This window comes from Octopus bimaculoides, chromosome 5 (assembly GCF_001194135.2).
Source record: "Octopus bimaculoides isolate UCB-OBI-ISO-001 chromosome 5, ASM119413v2, whole genome shotgun sequence".
NCBI classification, from domain to species: Eukaryota; Metazoa; Mollusca; class Cephalopoda; order Octopoda; family Octopodidae; genus Octopus; species Octopus bimaculoides.
The window spans coordinates 7,646,715-7,660,558 of NC_068985.1; the positions used below are offsets into that span (position 1 = coordinate 7,646,715).

The 13,844-nt window shown below is 37.1% G+C and overlaps 1 protein-coding gene across 1 annotated transcript in view; it reads right to left on the bottom strand.

Annotated features, from left to right (window-relative positions):
* LOC106868706 (bone morphogenetic protein 7) overlaps window positions 1–13,844 on the bottom strand; it is a 155,193-nt gene that overhangs the window by 3,891 nt on the left and 137,458 nt on the right. The window contains exons 2-3 of the mRNA XM_014914093.2: window positions 10,883–11,022; window positions 748–907 (exon numbers count right to left, since the gene is read on the bottom strand). Coding sequence (XP_014769579.1) covers window positions 748–907; window positions 10,883–11,022 — 300 coding nt within the window. The remainder of the gene's footprint in view (window positions 1–747; window positions 908–10,882; window positions 11,023–13,844) is intronic.

Here is a 13,844-nt window from a genome sequence, read left to right on the forward strand (position 1 = left end):
TGTGTGTGTGTGTCTCGTAAAGATGTGATCATCATCATCATCATCATCATCATCATCATCATCATCATCATCATCATCATTATTATTATTATTATTATTATTATTATTATTATTATTATTATTATTATTATCAGCAGCAAATCTAAATAATTCATAATAAAAACAACAACAATAACATTAGCGGCAGCAAGCGATATTAGCATTAAACAGCTATACATCGTTTACCTCATTCTACGGCTTCTTAGCTGAGATAGTATGTTAAATACTATTCGTTTGCTTGATTTCTGTTAGTCCGTTGTATATTATCAGTGAAATTGGTGGTTAAGTAGGGGGGTTTTACTTCTACTTTTGAGCAAGCTGGTGCTTCGTGTATCCTCTAATAATATTACAAATTTATATGTGTGTATGTGTATGGGTGTATCTATGCATATGTATGTGTGTACGCATGTATATATCTGTACATAAAAATGTACATACATATGTATATAAGCATACACATATGCACACAGAATTATATACGTACAAATCTACAATTCCCGCCCGCACGCACGTAATTTCATTTTCCATCTCTCCTAACTTTCCGTATTATTTTATAATCCCTATAATTTTCCTTCTACTCTCCCCTCTCTGTACTGCCTCTATTTGTCAAACTATTTTGCTACCTGCAGAGCAGCAATACATTAAGTGAGACCTCCTTAAATAGTCTTTCATCATCAGCGGTGGCCAACAATAGCAGAAAAAACTTACCATAATTGGGCGAGGTGTTGTTCATCCAGGAGAGCAGGGCACTCATCACTGTGAAAGTTACCCAACCGTGACTGTATGCACTCAGGCGACGAACATCGATCAACTTGAGGCTAGAAGGAGCATCAATATTCTTTAGAGACAAAACTTGATAAATTTGAATCTGCAATAATAATAATAATAATAATAATAATAATAATAATAATAAAAATATTCAGACAAATACATAACAAAAGCATAATATTCACACAAATACATAACAAAAACACCAGTACTAACAGATATATATAACATCCAGAAAATTGCACCACTGGGTACTGCACACATCCTACGCAAAACACTTTCAATGCAGTAACCATAAGAGCATCACAGCAAACCACAGCGCATACCCAAGGCATACAGAGCTGCGCTCGGTGGTGCAGTGAAAGCACGTGATAAAAATAAAACTACTGATTAATAATAATAATAATAATAATAATAATAATCCTTTCTACTAAAGGTACAATGCTTGAGATTGTGTAAATATTGCTATTTTAGCACATAGATATGTTTGAAGAAAAGAAGGAAGAGGAGGGGAGGAGAAGAAGGAGGAGGAAGAGAAGAAGAAGAAGGAGAAGAAGAAGAAGAAGAAGAAGAAGAAGAAGAAGAAGAAGAATTTGTTAGTTTCTACAAAGAGTAACACATACGTAGACAACCATGCAACCATGAAATAGAACAAAATAAAAAAACGGGAGAGAAATGTATAAATCAAATTGTATTAATGTCTAAGATACCAGATGAACCCACATCGCGGCAGGAGGCATAGGGACGAGCACCTCTGTCCAACTCGCTACTTCATCAGAAACTACACATAAAAGAAACCCAGTCACACTGAAAGACAGTGCCCCAGCATGGCCTCAGCCTCTAGCTGAAGCCAGTAAAACACACACACACACACACATAGATACATACATACATACATACATACATACATACATACATACATACGTACAAACACACATGTTTCTGTTTGTTCCAGTGTGAGCGTATGTATGTTACATTTACTTTTTATTTCTACGCCATTATTTCCACATAGACGTAGTGGTTGTGTGTTTGTGCTGTTGAAAGAGAGAAGGTTATCGCGTTCCGTTGTTGAATGGTCTCATCGATGTCGTTTGGAAAGGGTTTGGAATGCGTATGGATGGTCGAAAAAGAGTGAAGCCAATACTGTGTGGAAAGGATGTATTGTTGGAAACGATAGCCAGTATATGTTCAAGAGTGAGCACATACTGGCTCGCACAGCGAGGGATTTCAGCCACTGGGCCGCGAATCTGCATGGAGCCGTGAATTATCTGTTACTGAGCCGCACAGAACGAATAGATTTTAACATTTCATTTCTATTTTATCGCAGTCTAGAGTGTTTGTGTATTTTATTGTATATGCATTATATATGTAATATATATGTATTACATACGTAATAATATATTATATACTGTGCACTTGATTGTGTTTTGTTACGCATCCCTTGGTCGATAGAAAAATTGTCTACCATAAAACCGGTCTGTGGTACAAAAAAAGGTTGGCGCCGCTGCATTATAAGACTTTAGAATTCAACAAAGCTAGTAAAATATGACACGCGTTTCGACAGTGAGTGTTGATAGAAATTTTTCAGTTGAACTGTGAGATAGACGTTGACTCTAAGCAAGCGATTTCACCAGAAAGCTCTTATCACCGAAAGGTTTTCTAATTTCATATACAACAGCTTTGCTTTCGCTAGAGTTCTCAAGAGGGGGAGACCAATGAAAAGTTGTTTAGAAATTTCGGCTGGGAGCAAATGTGCACATCGGGTGAGGAGACGGGAACCTGGGTTCGTGGAATTTGATAGAAGCTTTGCTGAGACTATGAAATCTTATTTCCATTTATCCTTCTGGGTTCGATTAAATTAATGCTAGAGACTACAGTGATATGATTATTCAACATTTCTTGAAAAAAGTTAGCCTTCTATTTTGATGTATGTTCAGTTTGTTGATAATTCTCTGCGGTGGGTCCTCTTCTATAACGCAATAAAAAGAGACATTAATCTCACAAAACCACCTCGTTTATTCGAATTAAGTAGCAAAACGATATGTTTGCTACTGACATAAAAATGAATGAGTGAAATATGATGCTTTTAAGGGAATAAGAATGAAGAGTTGTGACATCGAATCCTTTCTCAAGGACTTCAGCAGCATTATTATTGTTTTTATAGGTACAAAGCTTGTTGTTTACGGCAAAAAAAAAAAGTTACGGAAAATTATCTTCATCGATTTACATCTGTGATATTTAATCTGACAGAGAATGTAATCTACGACGTTGCATACGCAAATAATTTGCCCCAGTCTCGAAGTTATAACAATATTGGAATACTAGAAGTTGTAATCCAGAAATAGAAACTGAGTCGAATATTTTCTTGAATTTTGTTGAAGCTATTTTACTCGTTAATACCGGAACGTCCCATTCACAACATACAACAATGGTGTTTGTTTAATGTCCTACTAATTTCCTCGTTGCAGATATTTCTCATTATAGATGTTGAACAGAAGAAAATCATCCACACACACACACACACACACATACATACACCTAAAGGAGCCTGTATATGGTCATTTTCCTGCTAAAAATTGTAGCCAAATCTCCTTTAAATCCCACCCTGACATTTTAAGAAAAGAAACAACCCGTTAGGTAATGTAGTCCTAGTTACACTTTGAAAAAAAAATGAGTTTTGTGATTGAAATAACTTTGATTATTGCTTTGCTGAAACAAAACTAATTAAAAGAAACAAAAAGAAAATAAGTACTGGGGTCGATTCATTCGACTAAACATTCTTCGAGATGGTGTCCCAGCATGGCTGCAGTCTAATTGACTGAAACAAGTAAAAGATAAAAGATAAAAGATTCATTTGTTCCATCCATTCATCCATCTTTTCCGCCCAGTATTCCTGAGAGGGTCGTGGTGGGTAGAACCCTCAGGCACTTCCTCCATAGGATCCTATCAGAAGCAACCGTCTTTACACTTTCTGGCTGGATTTCCAAACGTGACCACCTACGACTATAGAACTTATTTTATCAACCCTGAAAAAATGAAAAGCAAAACCGACTTCTGCGGAGTTTCAACTCAGACCATAAAGACGGACGAAATGCCAATAAACCTTTTGCCCGACCTGCTAACGATTCTACCGGCTGCCGCTTTTGAAAGGATGGAAGAGAAAGTTCCAGCAGGATTCCATCGCAGAACAAGGAAAGCCGGAGAGAATACCACAGGGCATTGTACTCAACGCTCTAACAACTTCGGTTAATGCTCCGCATAACTAAATCTCATAATAATAATTAAATAATAAGTTTTGCAAAACGCATTAGTACAGATTTTCTGTGGCCTTAATTTAATTTTCTTTCTACAATAGGCACAAGGTCTGAAGTTTGAGGGAGGGAGCAAGTCGATTATATCAACCCTAGTACTTGACTGCTAGTTATTTTATCGACCCAGAAAGGATGAAAGACAAAGCCGATTTCAGCGGAATTTGAACTGAGGACGTAAGGAACTGGAAGAGACACCACTCGATGTGATAATGATTCTGCAAGCTTGCCGCCTTCTGTGGCCTTAGATTGTATTTATAAAAAAATCGCAATGTACTTAGATACACTTTGTGGCTACTGGTATGAAACCAATGACTAACAGGTTTCTTTGAGATAATTAACTAGGCGAGATTGATAACAATTTTTCTCTTTTCTCTTAGATATGACAAAATGTCAAATATGATTCCCGACATTGATTTCTAAACACGATAAAAATGTGAACAATTAAAAAAAGAATAGAAAGAAAGAAGATAAGGAAAATGTATTCACACAACCAATGGAAAGGGCCTTCTTCATATGTGGGGGACAGGCTCTTTTTCTATTGGTCAGAAATTTTAAAAAATAAAACGAGAATAATATATACTAGCAAACATATATGTACATATATATTTACACGCATATATAAATACACGCATAGATATGCACACACGCAAACACATACATTTATACATAAGTACATAGATTCTTTTATTCTTTTACTTGTTTCATTCATTTGACTGTGGCCATACTGGAGCATCGCCTTGAAGGATTTTACTTGAACAAATCGACCTCAGAACATTTTTTAAAGCCTAGTACTTATTCTATCGATCTCTTTTGCCGAACCGCTATGTTGCGGAGGCGTAATCACACCTACACCGGTTGTCAGGCGGTGATGGGGATGGTGGTGGGGGATGGAAACATAGACACACACAGGTATATTCATATATACATACATATACGACGGGCTTCTTTCAGTTTCCGTCTACCGAACCCACTCACAAGTAGACACTTGCCCAAGACTCTACGCAGTAGGACTGAACCCGGAAACATGTGGTTGGGAAGCAAGCTTCTTATTTCTTTATTGCCCACAAGGGGGCTAAACATAGAGGGGACAAACAAGGACAGACAAAGGAATTAAGTCGATTACATCGACCCCAGTGCGTAACTGGTACTTATTTAATCGACCCCGGAAGATGAAAGGCTTAGTCGACCTCGGCGGAATTTGAACACAGAACATAAAGACAGACGGAATACCGCAAAGCATTTCGCCCGGCTTGCTCACGACTCTACCAGTTCGCCGCAAGCTTCTGACCACACGGCCACGCCCGCGCCTATGCCACACAGTCACGCCTAGATACAAATATACGCATATCCACATAAAGGCATATGTTCTAATATACAACTTATAGTTAAAAATGACAAAAATAAACAAATCTTTTACTTCTTTCAGTCATTAGACTACGACCATGCTGGGGCACCATCTTGAAAAATTTCTAGTCGAATGAATTGATTTCATTGCTTTTTTTTTTTCCAAGTCTGATATTTGTTCTATCGATTTCTTATTCCGAAATGCTATGTTAGGGAGATGTAAACACACCAACACCGGTTGTCAAGCAGTTGGGGGAGACACACATGCACATATATATATGTTTATAAACGACGGGTTTCTTTTTTTTTTCCCTCTACCAAATCTACACACAAGGCTTGGGTTGACCCGAGGCTATAGTAGAAGACACTTGTGCAAAGTGCCACAAAGCTGGACTGACCCCAGAGCCAAATGACTGGGAAGCAAACTTCTTACCATAGAACCATTATTTTTGACTTAGACACAAGGTTGGCTATTTTGTGAGAGGGTTTCTAGTCTAAACCATCGATCCCGTCATTAACCCGTACTTTATTTATTGACCCTGAAAGGATAAATGTTTGGTGAACCTCAGCGTGATTTGAACTCAGAACGTAAAGAGCTAGAAAATAGTCATTTGAACTTTGAGCCACTGAATTAATCCAGTGAGTATCTATCTCTTTACCCGCTACTCAGTTATCAAGCCAAACTTTAAGTACAGAGCAGGAAAAACAAATTACTACCAAGTAGCCAACCAACCATTCACGCACACGCACCCATACTCAAATACACAAGCGCACACAAAACATAGACAACACACATATCATATATGTATCTTGTAGTTTAAACATAGCCTATTTCATATGTAAAAGGAACTAAACACGCACACCCACACGCACGCACGCACACACACACACACGCACATACACACACACACACGCACGCACGCACGCACACACACGCACACACACGCACACACATACATATACCTCTCTTTTCTCTCCCTGCATACATACATAGGTGAGTGTGTGTGTGTGTGTGTGTAGTGGGAAATGGTAAAAGAAAAAAAGAGAAAAAATAAGGAAAAGCAACAACAACAAATGATAATAATAATAATAATAATAATAATAATAATAAAAGAAATGAATCATACCTAAAAGCCTAAACTATTGAGGCGAGACCCGTCAAGTTTAGATGAAGTAGGCGTTTCTTGATGACAATCAAACGCCCATATATATGATTACAAGCACACACAGACACACACACCTTTAGTGTGTGTGTGTGTGTGTGTGTGTGTGTGTGTGCTCGCGCGCGCACGTGCAGTTGTGTGCATGAATGTATGTGAAACGGTGGCGATGGATCTCCGTCGTTCGACCAACCATATAGCCTGTTCATGAATCAACGTTTAAATGGCTGAGTCTCGCGCTGGCACGTGTATCCTTTTACTCAGATAGAATCACCGCGACAAAGTATGTATGACAGGACTGCAGCCTTTGACGTATAGTTACTATTCAGTTAGAATGGGTTTCTGTACAGTTTCCGTCTACCCAGTTTCACTCACATATATATACAGAGAGAGAGAAAGAGAGAGAGAGAGAGAGATGTATATAGATAGATATACAGAGAGAGAGAAAGAGAGAGAGAGAGAGAGATGTATATAGATAGATATACAGAGAGAGAGAGAGAGGCTAATATAAATATTTTTGTGCGTGTGTGTATTTATGCGTGCGTGCCCGCGCGTGTATGTTTGTATGTTATTATGTATGACTAGGCAAGCTTTATAAATAAAACCGCTTGCAGTAGACATCACTAGTTCAAATGAAATGTCCACAGATACTAACTAGACAGCTCTTCAGATACCAGCCAATGAGAGAGCCTCTGTAGAGAAAATAGCCAAATCCTCTCTAGATACTGAGGCAAGCAAAAGAATATATACGATAAAGTGGTTAATAAGATGGTGTAGTTGAAGCTGGAACACCTTTGATCAAAGATCTGCTGAATGCTGAAGCAGAGCTGATCTCATGTTTAGCAACAACAAACAGCTCTGTACACGATTCCCGTGGTCTCTTAACTTGCTATTTTAGAATAGAAGTTTACTTGAAGTTCTTGATTGAGTTTGAGGGAAAAAAATAAACGTCTTTGATCGTAGTTCTGTTCTTTTAAGAACATGCAATATTGTCATAGACAGGCCAATGAGGGATCTCTTAGTGGTTGCTCGATGTGTTAGAACTACTACACAGATATGCCTCATTTGTCGAGAATTTTTGGTGATAATAGCTCGCTAAGATTAATTATGATGTACTCTGTAGGGTACGTATGTATTTTCTGACATTTAAATACTCATACACACATACATACTGTGTGTGATTGTGTGCGCGCGCGCGTATGTGAATATGTATGCATGAATGGATGGGTGGATAGATGGAAAAAGGGATGTGTATGTATATATGTTGGAGAGTATGTATGTATGGACGTATATATGTTGGAGAGTATGTATGTATGGACGTATATATGTATTTTTCTGTGTTGGGGTGTCTGTATAGATCTCCTCACTTTAAGATTACTGGGAAAAAGAGTAGAGGAATTAAAAACAAAATATGATTTCGGGAGACAGACTTAGAGTTTGGGTGTTCTTTATACAAAATATCTTCAGTGCTTAATATATAAATTGTTCACATTAGAGTATGTGACACACGTGTTTACATTTTGCTCTTCGTTCAAATGGTAAGAAATTGATAACAAATAAGAACTATTTCATTTCATGAGAAGCAAAAAGAAAAAAATGACATTAAATCAAGGATTTACATGTCAAATACAGATTTGAATTGTATTAGGCAGCCATCATTGACTTGTAGAGTAGGGAGTGAGCAGTGTGAGAAAATATCGAGTTTCGACTTAAAAGATCTAGGTTTTGTGTTTATTCATTTAATTTGGACAGTGGCTCGTAAAAAACGTTTTATTTGTATGATGGTTTATTTACTGATTCCCGATTCAATGGAAGACGTACGGCTTACTTCAACAACAACAAGAAAGTAACAACAACAGCAACAAAAAACTATCACAAGACAATAAATTATATTTCTGTGCCATTATGAAAAAGAAGTAACATGTTATTGCGATAGTCGCGAGAGTTGGTAGGACAGTTATGGTATGAATTTAATGGTAGATATAAAGCAACGATTTGGCAAAGTTGTTTGAGAGTCGGACTCAATGCCTCGCGATCATTGTTCCAGTTCTCTTGAGCTCTGAGTTCAAAATCTGCTGGGGTTAGCCCTGCTTTTCATCTCCTTCAGAGTCGATAAAAATTGCCAATAAACTGCAATGCATTATTGGCAGAATTGTAAGAACCTTGTCCTGGACGCTCTCCCCTATTTGTTCAAACTCTTTGCTTTCTGAGTTCAAATCCCTCTATAGCCTTCTTGTCACTCAGTTTGTCACCACCACCTGGCATTTTGAGTGCTTTTAGAGGAGTCCATTGTATTGTAAGCATTCTGGTCAGGCTTCAGGTTTGAGGATACCTTCCTCCATCCCACCAGTCTTGAAGATCCTGTAAAGAGTCATAAGTTCTGCCTTCTTCCCTGATTTAAATACAAAAGTTACTCTTCCGTGAAATGGCGGGGTGAGTAGCTCGAAATGGAAAGTCTTTTTTTTTCTCTGATGAAACCGTGATATCTCATAATCAAATATGCTGTATGTGCAGAAATGGCGGTGGATTGGCAAAAAGAAGAAGAGTCTGGTGGTACATAACCATTTCGATACCACTGACCCCTTTTCATTCAAACGAATTTTTTCACGGACTGCGGGCTTCCGAAAAACCTACTGCAATAAACCGATTTTATTGATTTAACTCGTTTTCCTAATTTTATGTTGAAATATATATATAACTGAATAAGCATATGCAACTAAATACTTATGCAGTTTATACTACAGTTTTTTTTAAGTGCTGAACATATTCTTCTGTACTACCTTGCTGGACCCGCCAGAGGTTTGTGGACCTCAGACTGGAAACCACTGAGAGAGTAGAATAGAAGTGTCTTACGATATTTATTTGCGTTACTCTGTTTTCTGTTCAAATTTCGGTGAGGTCGAGTTTGTTTTCAGCAATCAGGGGTAGATAAAATAAGTACGACTAAAGTACCAAGACTGGTTTAATCGATTGCTCCTATCTCTTCTAAGATAGTGGTAGCTTAGTAGCTTTTGTTGTAGAAATCATTATATATTCAAAGGACCCCTTTGAAGAAGTCAATAGAACATTCGTTCACATACCTGTGAGATGGTCGTCTTAACTCTCAAATAGTCGCCTCTACATACCTATACTGAGGCATTTTGTGAAGGCATGGTTTTACCATTGCAGTTAGCGAAGGCATTGTACAACATATGAGCGTTTCTTTAGCTTACACTTTTATAGTGCTTTCCGTGATGCCCTGTCACTTCGGTGCGCTTCGGGACTTTACTTCACGAGATGGATTTGCTCCAAAATACAAGACCTGAAAATAAAACCATCTAGTCACCGCCTACTCATTATGTACCAAGCGGCTAAAGGACTCACAGAACATAATAGTACATAAGAAAGTAAAATAATTCTTCCACGAAGTATTATGTTTTTTAGAACCTGTCCAGAATGGTCCCCCGGATTTGTTCGAATAATGAAAATAATATTAATAACATGCTACCGTTTTGTCCCTCACATATTTATTTCCAGTTAGCTTATTAATGTTTTATGAATGAAATATGTCAGCAGTAACTTATCCATCATTTTTCATGTGAATGGTGGCTTTAATTATCTAATTAATTCTATTTCCTTCGTAAACAAATTTATAATCTCGAACATTTATTTTATGATTTTTACCTCATTATTTCGCTAAGTACATTCAGGTTTATACTTCGTCGAAAACGTTAGAATAAGACAAAACAAGCTTAGAATTGTTTTCCAGATTTCTTGGATTAATTAAAATAACATTATTCATAATAATATCACTTAAAATTTCAGGATATCTATCTATCTATGAAGAATTACTATGAACTTTCACTTTTCCGATTTTTCTATTTTTCATCTTAATTTATAGATATATTCATTACTCATTCATGAATGACTATTTTACAAAAGCTTTTTACACCATCTTTTATTTCATTGCTCCAGGCAATACATATTTCTCTTAAAGACTTAATTATAACTTTTATCACATCATATTTTTCTGATCTTAATTTTCTAATCATACTACACATCAATTAAGAATGTACATCTGGTTGCTTCAAACTAACAAGGCCATCAACCCTAACAATCTGCCTTCATTAACTTCAAATAATGCCTTCCACTAGAGCTAACCTGGCGGAACGCATATACATGCATGCATGCATACATGCATTCATAATACATATTTACACATACGCATACATACATATTAACACATAAATGCACCTACGCTGATGACAAAGAAGTACTTACCGTAACTAAATGAGATTTAAGTATATTTGGTTGAACAGTTTTGGGTCGCAATTTAAATATATGGAACTCCGCTTGTAAGATATTTTCTTTACGTTCCAGAAACGATACGTTATAATAGAAGTGCATTTGATGTCGATAATCTGCGAACATAAAAAGAGGCCAAGGAATTACGCATCAACTATTTGCAATTGACAAGTTATAAAAATATATAAATAAATAATTGTTATTTTCACTCTGTACAGCGAGTTCTTAAATGATGAGTTGCAAGTTTACTCTTAATACGTTCTGGCACATTCGAATGCAAATATGCTAGTCGCTGGTGTGTATGTCACAAGAGAACAACTTGTCCTTTTTAGGACGTCAGTGTGTTCATAATACACTTGGCTCATAAATATAGAAATAAAATATAAATGACAGACACACAACACAAAAGAACCAAGTGAGGCTGGCAACATGGACCTGGTTAGAAGGCATTCGTTAGTGGTTTAATAATAATGCAATATTCACAGATGTAAATGATATACTTCGTGAAAGATTTGAATATTCCACTACCTGGAATAAGAGTGAAAATGTTTGAATTTATTGGTGATATTGGAATATTTTTTGTAAGGAAGGGAAAATAACTTAGTGAATTGTTCATGATACTATAAACTTTGCCTTAATATTATAAAATTACTTTCATTATCAGATTCGTAGAAGGTGGCGAACTGGTAGGATGGTTACCGCGTCAAACAAAATGATTAGGTGGCCTTTCTCCCGGTTCTTTACGTTCTGAGTTCAAATGGCTTCGAGTCGACTTTGCCTTTTATCCTTTCGAGGTCGATGAAATAAATACCATTTGAGCATTGGGATCGATGTAAACGACTTACCTCCTCCCCTGAAATTGCTGGCCTTGTGTCAAGATCTGAAGTAATAATTAAATTCATATATGATCCTTTATCACTAAGTTTTAAGAATGTGCAAGTTACTGCATATGTGAATTGGAGTGAAGAAAGTCGAGAAGAGATGGACAATCTGGACCAAAGCAAAACCAAGACAGAAATGGACAGAACCGAACAGATTCGAACAAAGTAGGACAACCCGAAATGTGTAGATTTAATGAGTGCTTAAAATAATGTAGCGTGAAGAAGAAAAGAAACGAATAGAAACGTTAAGTAATGCCGAATGATGCCGGTGTCAAGTATCTTAGACCAAAACAAACAAGACAGAATTGGTTGCGTTGAACAGGTCAGTATTTCATAATACAAGAGGGATACAAATTGGACACTTCGTCTTCATGTAGTTGCTGTTTAGCCACAAAGTTAGCTTTAATTGAGCAGACTTATGATGACAGGCAATCAAGCGATGATCATCTAATTCTTTATTTCGGCAAATATTGTATCTGGAACAACGATTTCTAATGTGTCGTTTCTCTTTTTATGATGGTGGTGTGTGATGTGTGTGATGTGAGCGAGAACTGAGTGCTATTTCCTGCAGTTCGACTGACCACATACAAGCGCTTTTGTTGACTCATTCAGCTTCATATATATCTTATCTGAAACAAACTGAGAAGAAACAGTTCTTGTCTGAACTGCATTAGTTAGATCGACTTGCTTAATATTCCTCCGAGTGATTGCAAGTCGACGACTGCAAGAAAAACCAAGAAGGGGATTCCAGAGAGCTACCATTCGGAGGAGGAAGGAATGGGAATAATGTTTAGTGTAGAGGATAGGAAGATCACCTTATGGATAGTAAGAGAAGAAGAGACAAGTTGCTGAGAAGTGATTGAATAAGAGCAGCACAAATCCAGCCAGTTTTGATGAACAGTGACCACTGTAGTTACGGTTGAGTGCATTGGTGAGTTACTTCAAGTCGAGTAGCCCTTCTTGTGTGCTCTCTAGGATGACTGTGAGTTTAGCAGTAACACTGTCCTTCTATGTGTGAAAGCAATACTTCATTGGGAATCTTAATTGATTCTTGTACAGGAATTTGTAGATGGTGAAAGATATGTTTCCTAGCCTCAAAAAGCCAGTCTTTCTCATTCAGTTTTTGCCACGTTAAAGATGTGCTCAGTAAGATCGATCCTTAGTTAATAATGTGATTTAGCATTTTAGCAACGTTGAGGTATCTAACTGCGAGCTGTAGGGTGGTGCGTTAATATAATCTTGAATAAGGAATGGGTCAGTGATTTTCCCTTCAAGTGGTGTTGCAACCAATACGTTGCAATCAAACAAGGAAAGCATCAGTCAAATTTATAGTTTTGTCGTTGCTTTCTTAAAGAATTGTAGCTGCCATGCAGTACTTATTTGGAGAATTCTGAACTGGACCGTTAGAGAGTTAAATGGGTTATCCATAGGCTAAATGTAACGTCAGTAACAAGAAGAAATGCTGATCTTGCTTTCAACTAACCCCATTCTTAGCTGGGTGTCCAGTACCCTGTTGACTCGGTCATCTGTCCCCTCAAGAAGAGTATAACACTGAAAAACAAATATATTGAGCAAACGAAATACACCAAATTCAACCAGTGAACTGAGCTGAAAAGAACCATTCTGAATAGATGAACTTAATGGAACAGAGCAGTGTGAATTCTATCGCAGTTTTTAATGTAAAACCAACAGAGACGAAGCACTATGAAGAGTAAAAAAAGGTGTTTAGAGGGTATCAGTAACACAATCTATATGATAGAAAACCTATTAATCATTGCCAGCAATAAAAGAAGAAAAAAAAGGACAACTCAAAATAAGATTTTAAAAGCTCGCAAAGGAGGTGTTAACACGTGTCAAAACAGGCTGCCAGTTGGTCGCCCCCTGACAACAATGTTGCTGGAAGTTGAAGGCGAGGAAAGGGTGATGAGTGGAACAACAACAGCATTGGAGGAGAATTAGAAGAGAGAGAAAGATAGGGGATGAGATCAAAAGGAAAAGAGATTCTTTAATCATTACCATCACATATATATATACATATATATTATATATATATATAT